The 22,333-nt window shown below is 42.6% G+C and overlaps 1 protein-coding gene across 1 annotated transcript in view; it reads left to right on the top strand.

Moving 5' to 3' along the window:
* The window catches only part of LOC103775502 (calcium/calmodulin-dependent protein kinase type 1D-like), a gene marked incomplete at both ends in the record, with an annotated part of 69,455 nt that overhangs the window by 27,425 nt on the left and 19,697 nt on the right, over positions 1 to 22,333 (top strand). Inside the window, 3 exons of the mRNA XM_008942962.1 lie at positions 2,692 to 2,830; positions 7,166 to 7,292; positions 15,616 to 15,691. Of these exons, the coding sequence (XP_008941210.1) occupies positions 2,692 to 2,830; positions 7,166 to 7,292; positions 15,616 to 15,691 (342 nt within the window). The remainder of the gene's footprint in view (positions 1 to 2,691; positions 2,831 to 7,165; positions 7,293 to 15,615; positions 15,692 to 22,333) is intronic.

The following is a 22,333-nucleotide window of genomic DNA, read 5'->3' as shown; positions in this document are numbered from 1 at the left end:
AGAGCGTTGATTTATGTCAGTCTTTGGGCACCATACAGGGACCAGCATTCCCAATGACATTACGGTTGAGTTAACCCTGTTTTGGAAGAAAGAAACCATATGGACATAAGCTCCATGTGGAAAGTGGCCATGGCCTTGGGTGCTGAGTTGCAAAGCATCCCTGGGAGGTGAACCCCAGCCATGACTCTTGCTCATGGTAGGGAGACTTTACAGGTGAGTGTAAACATTTAGTGCAAATCCTAGCACAGAGTCACCATACGAATAAATAGAAGAATGGGTCCCTCAACTCTCAGCATGTACGTGGGATGCTGTTGATACTCTGAATAAGCAAGTGGCTGCAGACCTACCAGCTGTTCCTCCTGAGTCCTTGGATTAAGCTCTGGTTTGCAATGTATCATTTAAGAGGTTGCAGATATTTTCCGTGTGTTGAAATAAAATTATAAACAGATTGAGCCTGGGTACAGTAGATCCACTGGACTAAATTTGACTAAGAAAAGCTTTTGATTAAAAAATAAGGCTTAGGGAATGAGCTGGCATGGAGGGAAATTTTGTCATTTGAATGAAAAAAATGTTGTGGAAGTATACTCTCTGCAAACATCGAAGGAGAGAGTCCTCATGCAGGAAAGCACCTGATGGAAATCAGTATCTACTAAAGCAGTCCCTCTCTTGAATAGGACCAGAGTATCTGTATGAAATTGTAAACGGCACACACTGCATTTTCCTGGGGAAATGTGCTGTATTCAGTCAGATTAATGACTGCGTGGGCTCAATTTTCAGTGCAATCAATCCACAGGAAACAAAAGGGGCTGCAGGGGAAACATAAAAAGACAGTGAGCTAACAGGAGCCAGGCTCAATAAACGTGTGTCTGCCCCAGCAGCAAGGCAGAGGTGTGCCCCTTCTCCCGGGCACGGCACGCCGCGGGTCGGGCAGAGGGTGCAGGGCTGAGAGGAGCTTGGAGCAACACCCTCTGTATATATACAGAGATATAGCTATGAGAAAAACAGCTCCCATTGTGAGAAACTAGGAAAGAAATGGGTTTAAGTCAAGTTTTCCTGTGCCGTGTTCCGAGCAGGTTGTTTTGCAAGGGCACTTGTGCCAGTGGGTGCAGGCTCCACCTGCCGTGCCTCCGTCCCCACTGTGCCATGAGTCCCAGGCTCTCCAGCTCAGAATGGGACCAGGGCCTTTGCCTTGCCCCACTGTCAGCCTGGCACTGCTGCTCCAGCCTCTCTGGCAACAAGAAGCAAGTCCCAGAGCTGCTGGGATGGTCGAGGGTCTCCCGGTTGGACTTCAGACTTGGGTGAACTTCACCTTTACTGCAGTTTTGGTTTAATGCCAATATTTTAGTAAGCTATTTTGTTTGCTTGCCTAATAAGAGTATTAGCTGGTTGTTTTTCTTCTTCCAAGGTTGCTTCTGATTTTCAGAGTTAAATAGGTTCATTTTTGGTGGTAGCCTTCTCTCCCATTCAGACTCCAAACTTCCTAGGAAGTGACCTCATGGCATTATTCAAGCAGATTATTACTTGGAGTGGCTGAATTACCTAGTGTTCATATAATGGCAAGCTCCCAGTCCATATGTATTTAATGACTGTAATAATTTATTATTTTCCTTTTATTAGGTTTGTTTTAAAAGAAAGTTTTACTATGCTATTTATGATACGCTAAGTGGTGCAACTGCTGAAAAAACATATCACATACATTTTATTTTTTAATGGGTTTTGCTTGTTAAAATGGAAATCTTTTATTTACCCTAGTAGGGCAGGTTTTTGCTGACAGTTTTATTATTTCAATTACTCAGACATTTCTTTCCTCTTTTGTTTCCCCAGATGCTCCTCCAGGGAGTTTTAATGTGTCTATTCTTTATTTAAAATTGGGTTCAGAACGTGATATTTCTAGCAGGGCAGAGGAAATGCATAATATAGCAGACATTAAATAGTGGGATGTCAAGGTTTTATTTTCTTTCCTCTTTGAGTTGTGGAATCCTTTCCCCATCAGTGTCATATGGTGATGAATTGCACTGATAATCTGCTCTGCCTCATCAATAACTGTCTGCTGCCAGTGCTGGGCAGAGACTGTGCTCTGCCTAAAGAGTTTGTGTCTGCTAATAAATGAATGTCCATGTACGAGTAAAGGGTGGGACCTCTGAGAGCATTTAAAATTGCCAGAGATGCAGAATCCTTTAATAAACTAATGTTCCATACGTGCTAGCAGCAACTACTGCATGCATTTCACTTGCTGGCAGGGAAAGGAGAATGGGACCATTCCTCCAGGGCAAGGCCCAAACCTTGGTCAGCGATGTGAAAAGGGATTATACTAGTAGAGAGCCTTACAACCTCCATGGGCCAGCACCAGAGCAGACCAAATTCACCTATACAAAGTTCACAAAGGTGGGACAGTGTGGAAACCAGTGTCTGCTTTCCTGGCTCTTGCTGGGGTATAGTTGTAAATTCCCTCTGCAAGCTGTAGTGAATCTTGGACTGTTCTCTGTTGTGTGATGGATTTTATTTTCCATTATAGCACGACCAGTCCTTGGACTATGAGAAAACCAAACAGTGGGAGACCCCTCCGAGCTCCAGATGGATGTGTGCTTGGGCTGCCCATGGCTAGTCCACAGCCTTGACCACCCTCCAGCGAGGCAGAAAGCACATTACAAAGCATGCCCTCACACTTCTGCATCCCGTTGTGTTTTCCAGAGTGTCTGGGGGAGAGCTCTTTGACCGCATCGTTGAGAAAGGGTTCTACACGGAGAAGGACGCCAGCACCCTGATCCGGCAGGTCCTGGATGCTGTCTACTACCTGCACCGAATGGGCATCGTGCACAGGGACCTCAAGGTATGTCCACAGCACGGCTCAGTCCTCCAGGCAGTGTTAAGAGAGGCTGCATAATGATGGGAGACTAACGGATGGAAGTGCAGCCTCCACTGGGACTGTCTGCCTCAGTAAGGTTTCACCATCAGAGGGATGCTCTGAAGGCTCCATATCCTCCCATCGTAATAGGTTTTAATGAGGACTTTGCAATCAGTGCTGTTACACTGGGAGTTGTGCACATATGATGTGGGGAAAAAGTAATTTGTTAAGACCCAAAATGTTACATTAAGGCAGGAAACTCATCTCGGCTTGGAAGTTTTTACTGCTGTAAAGCAGCCTGAAGATTTGTTGTGTTATATTTACTCTTTTTTAATAATTAGTAATACTAAATAGTGAGAGAAAGTTGAATGATTTTATATCATGCTATTTGGACCAATGTTTTTGGAGAGACTGTTAACAGCAAGAATTATTCTAAGGAACATTGTGTGCCAGTATGATTTTTAGATAATTTTCCTTTCAGCAGTACTGTTTTATCACATTAAAAATTCTCAGCTTTTCTGGATAAAGAAAGAAACCCAAAACATTATTTCTGTGTCGTTTCCTTCCAGTATCTTAAATTGTCACTAAGATAAGCAAAAAGACTTGAATTTCATAACACGCACCTAAACCTCCCCATCTTTGGCATTTTAAATAATGTTAGCAGAAAACACTACAGAAGGATGAAAATGTCAAAAGAATCTGTAGGTTCAGGTCCTGAGCTGGTTCATTCTACCAAATTTTACTGCCAGAAATGAAGAATTCAGTGAATGAGATAACATTTTTGTGTTTTGGAGGGATGCTCCAAACAGGAGTTTCCTTGGGTGTTGGTGCTGTGGCCTTGAATTGTCCTTGTGTAAAGAGAATGGAAATTTGCTAAAGGGGTCATATTATGTAAAGGTTTAGTGAATATTAATAGAGTCAAGAACCACTAAGAAGTTTGGGTGTGATTTGTTTTTTTTTCTTAACTACAATTTTTTATTAGATGTATTTTAAAATTCAGTGTATTTTTAATACAGTCTAATATTAAACTGCATGTTTGCAATTTTTGGCAGTTCCTCTCAGTGCAGGTTATAATACCATGAATGTGATGTCACTGTTATGCCTTAAGATGGATGAGAAATTGAGATACTATTTACTTGCTTTGTATGTTCTTCAAAATTAGTGCTGATGTGAAATGCTGTGTCGTGTAAAATAATAAATGACTGGCTTGCTCCCAGAATATGATGCAGAGGGGCCAAACTAGAGCCCATTACCATTGTAACCACCAGCACCGGCGTTCTCCAAGATGGAGCAGAGCCCACGACAGGCAGACATGGCCTCGTTTTGTGACAACCTCAGTGCAGATATTTCCTTCTGCTGCACTTTAACTCCAGAGGTGAATCTTTTAGCTGCCTCTGGGCCTTTCCCATAGGATTGCAAGCTTTTCCACACCTTACTTATGCAAGGGGCTTGCCTCAGTCCTGTACACCTCTGCCAGAAGTGGGAAAGCTGTGATTCCCCCTTCAATAGATAAAGAGAAAGTAGAAAAATATTTTTTAAAGTATTTGACACATTTTTGAGGCAAAACCTTGAATTCAGTGAAGGAAAATATATACTGATGTTTACAAATAATATTTCCTTCTCAGTGTTGTGCTGTTTGGTCCTAACAGTTCCAAATAATGGGGTTTCTGTAAGGAGGCACTGGTTAGTCTTCCATCCGACAGTGCTCATGTGTTGCCCTCAGTTCCCATTAATTTCCTGCTTTTATACTGAGGTACATAGGAATATTCTTGTATTTATGGGAGTTCCACTGCATTTCAGTATGGAAGCATTGTTTAGTATTTTTACATGACCAGCTTCCTCCCAAGTTCAATATGTAGGAAATAACTTCAGGCTTCTTTCTGCCATCAGTGATTTTGAAGGGAGGTCCAAGTCCTCTCCATTCAGATACCCCATTGTACGAGCTCTTAATATTCCTGTCTTTATAATTTAAAGGAAGGCTGTAGCTCTCACTTTAAAAGAGATTAATCTTATTAAAAAGTTCTGATAATAAAATATGAGATCTGTTAATTGGGAAGTGAATTCATCTACAGATTAATTTCAGAGTTTATGTAAGGATATGCTGAATTGAAATTTTGACTTGAGTTAAGCCAATCTTCTTCAGTGGTATTTTGGGGCAAAAAGTAGCCCTTTTTCTCTTTCATTTGCACATCTTTGTCAGTACCATATCAGTGGTTAAAATTACTCATAAAAGATGGTATATGAGGAACACTTGCTGTGAATTTCTTGTTAGTACAAATATACCATGATAGCAAAACCAGGGATATAATAAGGCTCTTTACAGTCCCAAAATATCGAAATAAGTGTAAGTTTCAAACTGTGATCCCCAAACCAAAACTCTGGGAAAGGATCCACTCTATAAAAATACAGTCCATGTATTTTTCCATAGATAAAGTATTCCAATTTATTACAATTATTTATTGTAATTATGTGTTATTTAGTTACCAAAATAGTACTTGCTGTAGTTGGGAAAAGCAGATCTGAGCTCCAGGTCTCTAATCTAAGTAACACAGCAGCAGATAACAAGAGATGGCAGGAGGGAAAGTGAGTAGGTTTGCTTAGTACAGAGCCACCTTGGTAATGCTTTCTGAATTAACCAGCTTGAAGTACCAGAGTTCTTTTAAATGTGTTTTAAACAAGTTTGTTACAAGTGGGTGGGGTTTTTTGCCTTACTAAGTATGTGTAAGGGGGGAGCCTGATGTGAGTTAGCAGAAATCATTGGGAAATAGTCTTTGCCTTAGTACCAGCTCTACCAGTCCTTCAGCAGATCAGAAGTGCACTAGTAAAAATCAGGATTAAAAAATTAAAATAAAAATTACCTCCAAGCAAGGGCAAATTATGACATAAAACTGAGTCACTCAGTGATTGAGAACAGCATCAGCCTTGTAACAGCCAGTTAAAGCACTGGACTTACGAGGTATCATGAGAAAGACACATAAATGGTACAACTTCATTATTATTTTTGCAAACAGAATTGTTTCCCTTTTCCCTTTTTACAAATGGAATCCGTTTTCCTTGCTGTGGATGCAGCTTGCAGATCCTCTCATGGCCATTGTGTCCCATGGGAAAAGCCATCACTGTATGGCTTCACAGTGGGCCCAGGAAGCCAAAAAGAGCTTTAATCTCAAATTGAGGCTAAGCAGGCACCTAGGGGTAGGGTGAAGGTGATGTGTTTCTTCATCCTTGCTTTCCCCAGAGCAGGAGATTACAGCATGGAAGAGTGAAGATAGATGCTGGTGCAGGGCTATTGTTCCTCCTTACAAATCCAAGCTTGGATGTGTCCCAGTGAGTCTGATGATGTCATGTGGCTGCAGCTGCTCCTCACCATTTCCTGGAGCACACAAAGGGCTGACAGACAAATGTGCTGCGGGTGGGTGGGTGTTTGTACCAGCTCCTGGGCCGAAGTCTACACCGGGGTTGGGCCGAAACATTGGATGTCCATCACTTTTGTATATGAAGACCCCTTTGGCACCAGGCTGTCAGAGTGCCAGCAGATGGTTGGACCTTTTTGCAAGCCCAGGTACAAGGTAGAGGAAGAAGTGTGCTCTCACAGCACCTAGAAAGAGCTTTGCTGTCTAGCAGGGGCTCATTCAGAACATATGAATGGAGGATTATGCCGTAGCAGACAGAGTTGATTGGGCTCTCCAAACCAAGTGATGTTTGTATAAAGTCACACGGCTTTGTGGAGTGACTCTTGTTTACTTTCAGCACAAACAAGTCACTCTGTTTTGTGCTGCAGCATTTTTTCCTAATCAGCTCTAGCTAAAACATCCTTGCTGCAACTCTGTTAACTGCAAAAGCAATTCTTCTCATGGAACAGTTTGTTTCCAGTAGAGAAGATACAAAAAAATCTCAAATACCTACTGTTTTCCTTTTTCTTTTTTTATATGTGGTATAAATTTTTTTCATTACATTACCTGGATTTACCATATTTGCTTGTCTTCAAATGAATCCTCTGTTCTATCACTCTGAAGTGGTGATATGCCAGACATATCTCACAAGTAAGGCATGCCTGAGTTCTTATTTGGGGTGTTAAAGGAGAAGTTTGTTATCCCACAAAAGTTGCTCAAAGCCTCAGATGTCAGCTTCTTCTATTAGTTGCCATACAGGAGTTTGGAGAGGTTCTCCATTTGGGTTATAAGAACAATTCTTTAGGATTTAGGGGAACCAAATTATATTAGTGTATGGTGTACATAAGGATTGTATTAAATGCAACACATCAACCAACAGACATTGTAACTGGACTTACATAGTCAAAACTTACTTTGCTTTCCTTTCTAGCCTGAGAACCTGCTTTACTACAGCCAGGATGAAGAGTCAAAAATCATGATCAGTGACTTTGGATTGTCAAAGATGGAGGGTAAAGGAGACGTGATGTCCACAGCCTGTGGGACTCCTGGCTATGTTGGTAAGACATTTGTTTATACTGTGCACCCACTCTTCCCAGCTGCAATACAGACACATCCTGAAAAGGGAATAATACTTGTTTTCCAGTGCTACTCATAGTGCACATGATGTTTTTCAGATGTTTGTATAGAAACAGAGTTTTCAGAAGTTACTGCTCTGCTTTGTGTGCTCTTCTCCCTTGGGTACCTATCCTACAATGAAGTTCAGGGTTTGTGGGATTCACATTCATGACTATAATCCTTTGGAAAATGAGTTTTCTCAGAGACATTGCCTGTAGCTAAATAGGAGCATGTGAAGAATATCCTCAAATGCATTGATTCTGCAAGCAAAGTACCTGTAAAACCAAGAAGCTTTATCTAATGTAACATATGATTTTAATCATAAATTATAGCAATTGCCAGATTCCCCTGATCCACATTTATTCAGACACGTTCCATAATCCTTTGTAACAACAATGTTAAGTTATAGACTTCTAGATGTCAGAGTGCAAAACCTCTTTAGATCCTCAGGCCTTCCTGGACAGTATGAAATTGTTTCTTGTGATTTATTCTTTGCTCTTCTGTCCATTTAGGAGTAATTATACGAGACTACCCATTAGCAGGGTTTACCAGCATCCTTTTTAAAAAGTTTAAGTCACTGAGTGTGAGAATTATGTGACAGGTGATGACAGGGTCTGTTTGAGCCAACACTATTTAAAAGGCTCACTTCATGCATGAGATGGATCCAGCAAACCTCCTATGATACCTAGCTAGCCAGCTGAGGTGATAAAATTAATCTCTGAGGTATCATTGAAATCCACAAAACTAAAATGACTGTGGCTTCCCCAAGGATAGATTTGTCTCAAGTCTTTCCATCAGGAAAGACCTGAAGTTTTCCAGCACTCAGAGGCTTCTATTGCTTTGCAGCTGACATTTCCTAATTTTAGTGATCCAGATTTGTCCTAGGAATACCTTTTTCGGGGCATTATCTTCATGCTGCACACTCTATGCTGAAGACATTACAAAGAGGAACAGGTTTCTTTGGTTTCCCATGGTGAGCCATCAGCCCATCGTTTCTTTATTTTAAGACATGTGAGTCAGGATGCACTCGTACAGCCTGAATATCTGATCTGGTGTAATCACACCAGACTGAAAATCTTCTTCCAAAGTATTAGCAGGAATTGAGCTGAGCCAGCAATTTTCATAATTTTTGCTGTCAACTCTTCTGTCCTTAATTAGCATGTTTTATTTTGTTCTGAAACGTGCACTGACTGGAATAAGTCTGCAAGACACAGGGAAGCTAAGAGGATGCTTGCTGAAGTGCTGATGGAAATGAGGGAGTGCAGTTCTGCTTGGGCACTGAAGGATCCCTCCTGTGGCATCTCAGCGTAGCAATTTACATGAGAAAACTTGGTATTTGGGAAAGGAAGCTCTTGGAGCATGTGACACAAATTGTAGTACTTTGAGAGATGTTTGAGAGCTCTCATTACTCCTGGTCTGGGTGCTGATAGCTACACAAGTGCCTCCAGGCCTGTTGTTACCTTACTGAACACAGGATTTACTCATCACAGTTCAAGGGGTCATGGACACTTATTTCTGAAGTGCTGACAGGAGTTTTTCCCCTTCCCTCACAAAGAAAACCTCTTTAAACATTTGTAATATTTGCTCTATTTATTTTTCTTTTTTTTTTTTTTCCAAGAGACAGCTCTTTAGTGCTGCTATTTTGTTTGTTTGTTTAGTGTAATTGGTTTCCCAGACAGCATTTGCCAAGCACAGAAAATTTTTTATGCCTTCCAGCATCATTGCAATTTGCAGCACCTGCCTAAAGCCCTCAAATAAATGTTAAAAAACCTTCCTCCTAATGGCACCACATGAATACATGTCACACACGTGCCAGGCACATGCCACAGTGCTGGCCCATGAGGTGTCCTGTCTTCCATCTCTTTCTGTTGTTTTGGTTTTGGTTGGTTTGTTTGTTTGTTTGTTTGTTTGTTTTTTCCAGCCTTTTTATTTAGCATTGAAGTAACACTCAGGGATTCATCACTTACAGTGTGTTTCCTGGTGCTTTTCTTTAAAGATATGTAGATGACCCCATTTGCTAGGATTTTATGAGGAATTACTTTTGTCAGTTCAACCACTTTTCTTTTAAATTACTGGAAAAAAATTAGGCACTTATCACCTCTCAAAGACCCCCATGGCTCTGTTAAGAAGTCATTAGCATCTGCTACTCCTTGTACTTCATCTCCAGAAATGGATCCAGTTGGATCCCATTATGCAAAGTACTGGACAAGCTTCTGACTTGGTTGCAGACCTGCTGCCCAGGTATTTGCAAGTAAGCAACCCCCTCTGTCATGTCTAATTTCCCTGATAAGGATATACTTTCAACTCTCAGAGCTTCATTTTTCAGTTCAAATTTTCTTAGTTTCATCTCCAAAGAATGGTGGTTCAGACACCATTAATAATAAATTCCTGTTTATGTGGTTCAGAAATTCATTGAATATGGGAGGATGTAATTACAATTAAACTTCTAATAAATACTAGTTTTCTTTCTGAAAACTGAAGTATTACTTATCAAATTAGAGTATATCTAAAATGTGCATAACCAGCCGTGCATTAGCACATTAGCTTTTAAGGCTCTGCCTTACAGATTTAATTACTGTTGACAGTTCAGGGTTCTTATTCCTTCAGGAGTTCTGTCAGAGGTTTTGGTGCTATGCTGAGAAGATGACCATTAGGATAATTTAAAACAATTAGTTGAGCTACCTTTGTTAAGAAGCAAATTTAAATGTTTACTTACTGAAGAGGAGGTCTGACAATAAAACCTCTTCCAATTAAAAGGTCTTCCATTTTCTTACCCCCTTACCACTCTTATCTCTCTCTCTCTCTCCATTTCTTCTAGAAGTAGTCTAGATGATGAGTTGGGACTAGACACCCAAATTTAGATAGCACCTAAATTGAGTAAGATGAGGCAGCTTTTGTGGCTCATTTTATTGCAAATTAAGTGTGTGGACTGTCTTGCATGGATCCCAATCCATCATCTAAGCTGGAGAAGAAGTGGTGTTTTCAAAACTGTGAGAAATTTATGTGATTATGGGCAAGATCTGAAGTAAGATCATTAGTTATTTATCATATTAAACATCATAGATTGGGTCTGCTCAGCTTAAGACCGTTTAAAAGAACTTGATTTTGATGAAGGAGGTGCTCAAACCTGCCTGAAAATGAGTCATCCTTGAGGTTGTGTCAAGTTGAGCATTCACCAGGAGGTGCCTCCATTCACTCAGCAAATCCCTCTAGGGAGATTTTGGCTGTTGGGGAATTAGGTGTCACTGACTGACTCTCTGTGAGAGCTGGTGTCTCAAAAGCTTTGGTTAGTTCTGCAGATGGGACTTAGACTTGCAAGATATTTAGGAGCATTGAAAAGTTTGGTAAAAATGTTAGAAAGCCTGTCTAGGGCAACTTGATCTCCTGCAGAAATGTTGAATTGTGAACTGTATTTGTGGCTGGCTAATATCTTAATCCTACTGAGATTTAAAATTCTTGCTCTGAGTCCCAACCCAAAGTCAAGTAAAATTTTCTTGTATTTCCCTGTTGTAGGAATTGGGCTGGACCCTGTATGTGAGGTTGATCCCTGTACACTCCCCCCCCACCCCCAGCTCACTGTTTTTATTTTTTCAGTGCTCTTATGAAAGGTCATTTCACAACTTTCACCTCTGCCAGAAATTCAGTAGCAATTTCAGACCATATCGAAGCCATGCATGTTTCTTAGCCCTGCACGAGACCAAAGCATTTAAGTAAGCAATAGATTTCCATGCTGAATTTTGACTCAGTTCTGTGTCCTTTGAGTCTAAGGTTTGAAAACCATCAATAAGCTTTTGGAATATCCTTATTAGCAAAAAGCAACCCCAGGAGTTGTTGAGGCAGCTGCATGAGTAATTAAGTAAAAATAAAGCATGGGAAGCATTCTCACCAGGGTTTGCTCACACACAAGCTCATGACAATGTGTTTGCCTAGCTCCATTTCTGCATCCTGAAACAGAATTTGCTGGCATGTGGCTGTGGTTGCATTATGTTCCTGAAACCTGACTCAGCAACATGAAATGGGAACAAGAGCACAAGCAGCCAGCAATGCTCTACTGAAACCCTGCTGTCCTTCAGAAGCAGTCCCAAACTTCAAAGTCTTGGCCAACCGGGATAAGATCAACACTGAAGGACTGTATGAAAGAGAGAAAAAAAGTTGTTTCATTCCAGGAGTCAGTGGAAAAGGGCCTCTGGTCTTGTGGTAAAGATTCTTCATATGCCTCCTAGCCTGTTTGCAGTACGAGGAACACTTTGTGTGACAGTAGAGGAGCTCACACTGCTCCTGCACCATCTTTGGCTTCAGGAGAGGGGCTGCGCTGGCCTTTTGTGCATCCAACCAAGTGTGGACTGTTCATCTCCAACCCTCTTCTTGAAGTGGTACCTTCAAGAATCCTAGGCAATGGGGCTGGCACCATCTCCCTTTGTTGTCCCTTACACACTTAGTTTCTCACCTTCCCTCTCAGATTTCATGGCCATCTTGTACCCGTGCAGTCCGTTCATGTTTCCCTTGCAGCACGTGCCTACGTGTTGGAAACCGGCTGGTAACTAAAATAGTTACCAGCTGAACTACTAGCCTGGGCTTGCACCAGCCCAATTTGCTTGGCCAGCTGAGCTATGTTCCTGCCCAATGTCAGCAGGTCCCTCGTTATGTTCACTCTATTTAGATCTTTCCATTCCTCACACATTTATGGCAGCCTGCTGATTTGTCAGTCCTATGGAGATCTTCCAAATGATCACCCTTTGTTCCAATGCCTCGCTCCTTCTGGCATGCAGCATGTGGGAAGCCATATCAACCACAGAAAACAGCATTAGCCTGAGTTCTTGTGAGAGAACAAAATCTGCTGGGGAGTAGCACCGTCAGGGGAGGGAAGGAGAATCGCTTTTAAGTGTGAGGCTGGTACGAGGAACAAACACCCTCATGACTTGTACAGTTTGTTCCACAGGCTTAAAGTATCACAGCAATCCCCATCACTTGAGCTCTTTGCAAGAACATGGATTCCTGGTTTAGACATTCAGCATTTTTAGGGAGCTTATTAGCATAGCCGTGCTCACTGGGGGCAATAGCCCTCTGAGAGGTTTCCCAACATTCCTGTTCCCCACCTTTTCTTAAAACCTCCCTTTGAAACAAGCCTTTTAATTTTTTCTCTTATTAAATGCAAAATATAACTAAAAAAACCAAAACAAACAAACAAACAAAAAAACAAACAACCACAACTAGCTGTGAACCAGGAGATCATGTAGGTGGGAAGTACGTCTTCATGTACCTGCAGGTGGGATGAGGCCCTGAGACCATTCCCCACCACTTTACCTGCCACGTGTTGCTGGTAGCAATGTTGATTTGGCCTGAAGCACGGTTCCTGGATGTGGAGGGAGGGTCCAGGTTTGCTTCATTGACTTCCCTGTCTCTGGATGACCGTTGTGTAGCATTTGAGCCCACAGGGATTCCCTGGGGAGGTGTGATACTGGAAGCCTTTGCTGAGCTAGTGTTTCCCCAGCCCCAGAAGTGGGAGCTTTGGCTTTCCCCTTCTCCTTACTGCTGTTTTGTCTCCTTAGCTGTCTGTGTTGATCCTTTAATGCTGTCAGCTCTTGGATTTTTTTCATTGCATTTCCTGCCTTTTCCTTTTGGCATTAAACTACCATCATTTCTGGGAGCTCCTCTGACTTGTTCTTCAGCTCATTAAATACTCCCGTGTACTCCACGTATCAGAGACAGATGATGCTTAGCTGTGTTCTCCTGTTTCTGTTACATGTTTGCTCTTTGGAACAAAAATCAAAAGCAGCCATTTGGCCTTAAAATCATTATTTAAACCTCCTGCCTTTCTTCATAAAGTTTACCAAAGGGGAGGTAATACTTCACATTTGCTCTGGGCTTGGTCCTGTGGTGTTCTTACCTGCCTCACAGCAACCATCTGCAGCAGCAACTGTCTGTTATCAGTGCTCTTCACTCTTTAGAAGAGAGACACAGCTTTGATGATTTAAGAAGAAGAGTCTTTACATAATTCACATCCCCTCATCTCAGATTTGTTCTCTGTTGTGTTAATGTGGCATATCCCTGTAATGTCAGGAGCTCACTAGGATCCATGATGCTCAGGAGCCATTTGCATAGTATTTTCTTTGGGGGGTATAAGATTTATAATGATTACCAGTCTTGAAAATGATGCAAACAGAAGCAGACAGTAAAAGGTGGAAGAGATATGCAAATAAAATATTGGGAATTTAGAAGGAATGAAGAGTTGGAAGACATCTAGTCATCTAAGGAGAGGGGAAAATTAACTGTTCTTCCACATATTTTGTCACAAAATTCAGTCACATGGGATGGAACAAAAAAAGGAAACTGAGTCTCTCAAACCCTATTTGATGCACAGTTTTGAAAAAAATACTATCCTTAGAGGAAAACTTTGAGGCAAATTTTGATGATCAGGAAGGAAAGAGTAAGATTAAGGGGCACAAGAGTTGTCAAGAGTCTTCATAATCTGGCTCCCAGCTATATTTTAACCCCCATTCCTCTGCATTTTCTCTCTTTTTACAATGTGTGTCCAGTGTTACTTGACCCTTTCCACCATTCTACTGCTTGTGGAAATGCAGCCTGGATGCCCTCATCTGCTTCATGCACTGCCTTCCCTTCAATTATAGAATCATAGAATGGATTGATTTGGAAGGGACCTTAAATATTGTCTAATTCTACCCCCTCTGCCATGGACAGGGATACCTTCAACTAGACCAGGTTACTCAAAGCCCAATCCAGCCTGGTCTTGAACTCTTCCAGTGATGGAGAATCAACAACTTCTTTGGACGGGCTCTTCCAGTGTCTCACCACCCTCATAGTGAAGAACTTCTTCCTAATTTCTAATCAAAATCTTCTCTCTTGCAGTTTGAACCCATAACTCCTCATCCTATCACTACAACCCCTTGCAAGAAGTCCCTCCACAGGTTCCTTGCAGGCCCCCTTCAGATACTGGAAGGCTGCAATAAGGTCCCTCCCTTCTATAAGGTCTCATGCCCAAGCACCACAAAGTCTTTTCTGTTTCTCATTATTGTTTCCTGCTTCCTTCCTTGCTGGCATTCTTTTACCTTAGTTTTGTTGACTTGTCTACCTTAAGAACATAACTCTTTGAAGAGTCCTTATGAGTACACCAAAGAATATGTAGCCTCTGAATGTAAGGCTCTGGTTTTAACTGTACATTTTTTTTTTTCACTCTTCTTCAAGTAACTGACTGCTTTGATGTTGGTAAGACTCCTAGCAGAGCAAGATGTAACCCCAAAGAAATATTTTTGCCTGGACTTGCCTCTCCATGATTTTTTTTTCAGCATTTAACTCCAAAGTAGTCAGAGGAAATACTTTACTTTTTCAAACGCAGTGTGGCAAGTCTGCTTTAGGAATGCCACAATCAGTGATTTCTTGCATTATTGTGGACATTTTGCTTTGAAAAAAGCAAAAGCTTCTTTACATGAAAAAGATTAGAGTCACAGGGTTTTCAAATTTAGGTTTAAGCATTTGCACTGAAAGGTCCCAACAGGGAAAATATAATACTGCAGGCTCACAAACAAAAAATGCACCTTTTTAACCCTCAGTGGTGTCAGACAGGAAAGCAGATCCACAAAGAGTTGTTTCAACAAGTGCCCAGGCTCTCACTTCATGCAAAATTCAGGCTGTGGTGTCCAAAAGCTGCAGAGACAGAAGGTTCACCTCCTTCCTGCGTGTCTAATCCCTGTTGCTTTTCGTTCCTCCCTCTAAGGTGTCTGTTTTCCCAGAGGCAGAAGGACAAATGGCTCCTGCTGACCCTGACACTCGGCAGGCTTTGGAAGGCAGGTGCTAGGAGGTGTGGTGGCAGCTCTCCTTCCTCTCCTGCAGAGGTAGCTTATCACCTCCCTGACACGCTGCTCTTTCTGCATTGCCTCTTGAAATCCCGTGGTGGAGCTGCGAGGCAGCCAGAGTGAATGTGGATCTCAGCACCCATGCAAAGCTTGGCCTTGTTTTCCTCCAAGTCTCCTGAAGTTCCTCTGTCAGTGAGGTGATGGCCCTCTACCTCTCACACATTTTTATGTGCTTGGTTTTTTTCTGTCCTTGGAGTCAGAAAATGGGGAATTTGCTCCACTTTAGTAATATTCCTTCTTTGTGAGAACACGAGCTTCAGAACCATCAGGGTATTTACAAATGCAAGGGTTGTATGTGGAGTCTCAGGGAGCTTCAAGTTTCAGAGTCCTGTCTCTTGACCACATTCAAACGTTTGGTCTTGTAACACATGCTTGTTTGGCTTTTTATTTCCAGCTCCTGAAGTGTTGGCTCAGAAGCCATACAGCAAAGCTGTGGACTGCTGGTCCATCGGGGTCATCGCATACATCCTGTGAGTATCTGCTGGGTTTTCAATCACAGGCAGCTTCAGGACCAGCAGCCTGCTGGCCCACCATATAGTTACCCATTTAGTCTGGGCCAAAAGAGTTAATATCTGACACTTGTGAGCCAGGGTAACATGAACCCTGGACACCTCACAGGTATATAAAGGCTGAAATTTGGGGCAGAAGCGAAAGGAGGTGAACCAGGACCCTTTGAAAGCCAAAATCCTTGCTCCCACCCTGAACTATACCATGTGCAATTGTATGGACTTGCCCAGTTTGTGACATAAGTGAAATTATTATGTTTCCTGCTCAGATTACTTTGACAAGAAACAAATTTGGCCATGCCCACAGAGCACAGCACCGTGCCCACAGGCGTATCCTGAAGGGCCACCTCTCTCAAAGTGTCACCATAATGGCTTTTGTTCCCTGGGAAAAGCACAGAGGGAGATAAGGAGAGAAAAGCTTTTAATGTACTGCACTGAGTTATTCTCATTGAAACATAATACAAAATAATGATTTTTTTTTTACTGAAAATGAGAGACTGTTTTCCTTAACACATCCAGCAATCAGGTCCCATAGGAGAGGGTGAGCTAATTTGTGCCCAGCCAGTACTGTCACTCTTCTATCAAGCCATTAAGCATTCTTGGCTGAGGTTTGCTAATGGGGCTAAATTGTTGCTTAAAGGAGTTGGGATTTGTTGCTTGAGAAAGTACAGGACCAGGACTTGTTCATTCTCCACAGCAGTGGATAAATCCCACAACTCATATGTTTGTGGGGATTTAGTGCCTGTCCTCATTCAGTACCTGCCACCCTTCTTCAGCAAGACTTAAAAAGACTTCACAAAGGACTGCCTGTCCTTGAGGCCAGACTAGGTTGCCTAAGGCTTTACCCAGAAGGGTCTTGAAATCCTCTGAAGACAGAGACTGCACAAGGTTTGGGGACAACCTGTTCCACTGCTTGACTGTCCTCATGGAGAAAAGGCTTTTCCTAGTCTCCAGGTTTGTCTCCGTGAAAGGGGCAGCCAGTACTGTAGGCGTGGGTGCTCCTTTGGTGCTTGAGCCATGGAAGGAGGTGAGTCACCTCCTGCACCAGTGAAAACACTTAGAAGGACTGTAGAGCTCTCCTGGCCACCGTGGTCCCAGTGATGGCCTGGCAGCAGGGGTCATTAGTCCTGTCCAGAAAAGGGTGTCCATGACATTTCTGGCCACCATCACTTGAGTGCAGCTTTGTGTGCATAAGTATATGAAATCACTACTATATTTGGATTGAGAAGAAATGAACTCATCTGCAAGCCTGAAGGAAGACTTCCTGTAGCTTAGAGGCCTGTCTTGATGGGGTAGCCTGTGCTCAGGGCTCAGGCCTATGAGTCCAAGCATGTCATTCAAATAACAATTGCATAGGTTGCATCTGCACAGCCCAGCAGGCTTAAAAGCAGGAGCTATTGATGTAGGTCTTCAAGAGGAGGTCAGGCTTTCACCATGGGCTGGGACTGGGTGGGCATGCAGAGCTCAACAGGCCTGTTCCTTTTGTGCAAGAGAGCAGAGGGCTGCTGTGTGGCTGTCGACTGCCACAGAAACAGATGTCTTTTCAGCATTGCCAGTGCTTTCTCTTCTTTTTTTTTTTTTTATTTTCCTCTTTTACCAAACTGTTGCAGTTAAATGAGACTGAAGGAAAAGGCAGCTCCAATGAGGCACAGCATTAAAGCACTCCTACTTTGTTCCCTTTCCCCTTATGCAAACATTTCATAGCTTGTCAACATGAATAACTTTTTGATGATGTAGTAGAACTATTTTTGCCAGGACAAACCTCATTGCTGCATTATCTACTCTGTGCAATGTTCATTCTTCATTTTTTCATTTGTTCTTGATCATGCTATATGCTACTCAAAATAGCTCTTTATATTACAATAGCATAGGAAGGCTTTATGTCTTTCCATCTATGTTTATTTATTTAAAATGAAATCCTGCCTAAAAACATTAGCTTTATGACTGGCTTTCCGATCTACATGAATATTTGAAAATTTGTTGAGTACAAAACTTTGCAGAGGGATGGATTTATCTTGGAGCAACCATCAATAGCAGGATGCAGAAAGGTTTTGCGTAACAAAGCGAAGATCAACAGCGCTGATTCGGACTTTGTGGCAAAGCCCAGCAGGACACTTAAGGCAGTGAGGTAGTCAGCAGACATGCCAGAATGCCCCAGAAGCTGATTCACACATCATTCCCTAGTGCTCTTTTGGATGAGGATGGTGGTGCTGACCTAAACTTACCATTTTGCACAAGCAGACCTGAGCATGGAAGGACTAGGGGTTGGGTTTTTTGACACTTTCAGTCCTAGCCAGCCATGGCAGGACAATCAAGTAGAGTCTTCTCCATTGCTTTGGTAGTACTTTGAGTACCAGCTTCAGAGAGCAGCAAGAAGGGGGGTGCAGGTGGAAGACAGCAGTACACTGCCTCACTTCCAAGCTCAGCCACTGCCTACGTTCAGTTTATTGTCAGATATGTACCATGAAAATACATGTCCATCTGGCAGCCCACAGGAGGGCCGTGAACTGTTGCATCCTTATTGCTTGAAGATAAACTTGGTTCTGCTTTCTTTCAAGTTTTCAGTCCCATTCAACCATGGTTCATGCACTAAAGGTCTTTTTTGCTGACAGCCCTGTTGTTATTTCACTTGTTGCTTTTATGTGTCTTGCTGAGGAATACAGATGAGACAGTGCTAAGTAATGTGTCTTTCACATTTGGTTTATGAATGCAACTTCAGCATGTGGAAGGTTTTGATACCATCCACAATCCTTCCCCCTTGCTAAGCAAGGCTGCTCTTGCTGCTGCAATGTTCAGCTCAGTTGTTTCCTGCTGTTTTCCAAATCAGTGTGTGCTGGGCTTGTCAAGCAAGCCAAATACGCTCCTCAAACCTGAATTCCCCACTTCTACATGGAGAATTCCCAACTGTGAAGGTTTAAATCAGCTCAGTAAGAACAAGTCCTGTGAATTCCTGCTTGCTGGACATGGAGACCTTCTCAGGGTTTCTGTGCTTCATGTAACAAGGACTTGATTTGTATTATATACAGTCAAACTGAATAGCAATAGTGTGTTACCACAGAAGAAGCTTGGTAATGTGTTTGCCAGACTGTCACTGCCTGTGTGGGATTGGGTCTGAGACCAAACCACCTGCTTGAACATCTCTGCATGTGAGCTACATCCTTCAGCTCCTGTAACAGTCAGTGGCACTCCAGGGCTCACTTTGGTTACCCTAATGTAGGTGGTTAGTGCTGTTTCAGTCACTCAGTGTCCTGCCTGGTCTCAAGCTGTGGTTGCAGGACAGTCCAGCCTCCCATAGCCCCATGATGTACCTGCCAGCTGGGGACACGAGTCCTGTGCACTCCACAGCTTCTCCAGTGGCACTGGCCTCTACCTGTGGGCACCTCAACCCAGCCTGTGTTGATGCAAGAAGTCATTTCACTGGGATGTGCCATTCGGTTGCCTAAACCTATGTACTTAGTGCCACTTTGGGGTGTCCAGGGCAGCCACGTGGATTTGGCAAGTGTAATGCACTGCAGAGACCTTCCTTCTGGAGTGGCAGATGGAGGCCGAGTGGGAGACCATGGACCATGTCAAATAGCACCAAATGCCCATGCTGAGGCTACTGGATCACACACTGCTCCGTACTCAAACCCCTGCCTTCACAGTGTGGTCTTATCTGCTTCATGGTACATTTGCATCTCTCTCTACAGTCTCCATTGGCTCCATATTGACAGCATTGGGAACTTAGAGACCCAGCCCACATCTCTCATGTCCTGATTTTGAACCAGATCTCATCCTTGCTTCCAGGAATAGCCAGAAATTGCAGACATGGCCTCGTAAGAAAGTGTTTGTCAGGGGTACAGTAAAGACAGAGAGAAAGCAGGCCTGCTGGGGTGTCTGATGCCACCAATGACGGGCACAGGTTTAACATCTAGGTTTGTTGTCTCAGCCATGCCACATCACTGGTGTGCTCACCGTGCAGCCTGGCACTGGGAGGCCATAAGCACCAGCAGCATAGCCACCGTGGTGCAATGCTGGTAGTTAATCCTGCTCTGAGCAGGAGTTATTGATTCCAGTATATCACCACACCCGCCCAGATATGCCATTTCCAGCTCCACAGTCAGCACAGCTGGAGCTACTTGCACATGCCCAAACCAGTCAGAGACATATTTATGTATAGGGCAATCCAAGAAAATTGTCCTGCATCACCTCCCACCTCTCCCACAAAGCCTCACAGCCACTCTGAACAGACTGTTGTCATTTAAGAAGATGGAAACTCAGGGGAATCCAACACAGAAGCCAGGCATAAATTAAAGATGCTTTGAGCTATTATTACTGCAAGTGATTTGAGTGCCTCCAGACACGAGCTCAGTCTCACATGAAAGCCTTCACTTTATGACACTGGAAGAACAAACTGTTCCTGTGGTACCAATGCTCTAGACAAATATTTGTTACTGTGATATGCAAGGTGAAGGATGTCTTAGGAAAGAATACCTTCGTTTCAGTGCCAGTCTCTAATGCTTCTTCTTAACGACAGCCAGATTGCAGAGGCTGCACCAGTCGAGCTTTTATCAAAAACCTGTTTTGCATGAGAAGTCATTATTCACATGAACTAATTTTAGCAGCCTGAAATTTCCTGTTATTCCAGATGCAGTATTTCTTAATTTGAAACAGCCTCATTGTTGAGCTCAGCTTTCTGCTTATCACAAGGTAGTTTTGGTAAATGTTCAGCTTAAAAACATAAAGCCTCAGAAGAGCAAGAGACTTCACTGGATTCCCAGCAGCTCGATTTTGGAGCTGTCTGGGTCGCATGAGAGGTTACAAAATCTTGGGGAGCTAAAGTACTAATTGCATGCATACCTAATATAATGAAGATTTAGTTAATATGTGCAAAAAAATAGGCGACCATGTTCCAAAGCTGGAAGATTACCCAGGGCTACAGAATGCTCTGCTCTTCACAGAATCTCTATATGATTCATAGTTGTATTATAGAATGATAGAATGGGTTGGATAATTTGGGTTGGAATGTACTTTAATGATCATCTAGTTCCAACCCCCCTGCCATGGGCAGGGACACCTCCCACTAGACCAGGCTGCTCAAAGCCCCATCCAACCTGGCCTTGAACACTTCCAGGGACGAGCATCCACAGCTTCCCTGGGTAACCTCTTCCAGTGCCTCATCACCCTCACATTAAATAATTTCTTCCTAATACCTAATCTAAATCTTCTATCTTTCAGTTTTAAACTGTTTCCCCTCACCCTATCACTATGCTCCCTGGTAAAGAGTCCCTCCTCATCATTCCTGTAGGCCCTTTTCAAGTACCTGAAGGCTGATACGGACACCTCCTGTCTCTTCATCACTAGAGTGAACACATTTTACCCTGAATTTTTTTTTTTTCTGATTCTAGTCACTGGTAGAACAAGAGAATTACTGAAGATAACTGTTGGGTCATACTTTTACACTGTGCTTCTGAGTTGCTTTTGATTTTCAGGCAGATGTGCATGAGTCATTAATGATGTTTGTATGGAAGTATTAACCAGGGACCATCCTGGAGTCATACGCTGGGAAAAGCTGGTCAGTCATCTTGCCTGCCCAGCATCACACACAAGCCTAAGCAAGTGAGGAGTAACTTACATGTTTGGTACTGGAACAAGAATTAGTGGTGCGAAAATGTACATGGGTGCCTTGGATTGCTCAGGATAACTCAGTTAAAACACTGGGAAGACAACCCCAAATGATTGCTCCTCATTGCATACTTCTTAATTTATTTTTTATTCCACATGCTAGTACATCCTTGTCTAGTTTTGTGAGGGCACCAGTGTCAGCCAACATGAGGGGCTGTTCCCAAAATAAGAATAAATACATGTGTTTGTCCCTATAAATAGCACTTAGATGACTTCCCACACCATACATCTTAGGTCTTTGAGCACTTAACTGAATTCTTTGCTCTAATCTCACTATAAAATTGTTTGTAAAACTAACCCCAGTGCCTCTTGTGTTACAGGCTGTGCCCTGACCACGCAAATGGGTTATTTAGAATTTAGTATCACCCTCAATATGTAACGAGAGCTTTCAGGGGTTTGCTTCCTCTGCCTGGTGAGAAAATGTTCCTGATATTCCTCTCGTGCTGTCTTGATGGCTTTTAGAAATGACTTCTGGCAGTGTCTTTATTTTGTACATCCACCTGTGTTTTTCTTATCTGCTTCTCATTCTTTTTAAGGCAAGACTGGGAATAGGAGGTTAAGGGAAAAATCTGTTACTGATGTGATAAGGTTGATAAATAATTCTGAAAAGCTTTTATTTGGTGACACTGCGAGAAAATGATGACAGCTAATAGCTGCCTGAAGCTCCCCCAGGACAATGCAGGATTTTTTCACATTGAAGACAGAGGGGTTATTTTTGTATTTCTGCATATCTAAAGAAAAGCAGCAGAACCTCTGATAGCAAGGTCATTTTTTTCACACAGTAATGTCCCAGCAGATGGAAATGAAGTTGGTGGGATTTTGATTCTGTAAGAATTAGATAAAAACTTATTATGGACTTTGGAAGGTGGCCCAGTTGCTGGAAGTCCAGCAAAATTTCCTCCAACCACAGACTGCATGATAGTCTAATTTACTGGGGCTTTC

Source organism: Merops nubicus, unplaced genomic scaffold (genome assembly GCF_000691845.1).
Source record: "Merops nubicus isolate BGI_N331 unplaced genomic scaffold, ASM69184v1 scaffold6256, whole genome shotgun sequence".
Taxonomy (NCBI): domain Eukaryota; kingdom Metazoa; phylum Chordata; class Aves; order Coraciiformes; family Meropidae; genus Merops; species Merops nubicus.
Note: the sequence above shows the minus strand (reverse complement) of the source record. Positions and strands in the feature narration are given on the sequence as shown.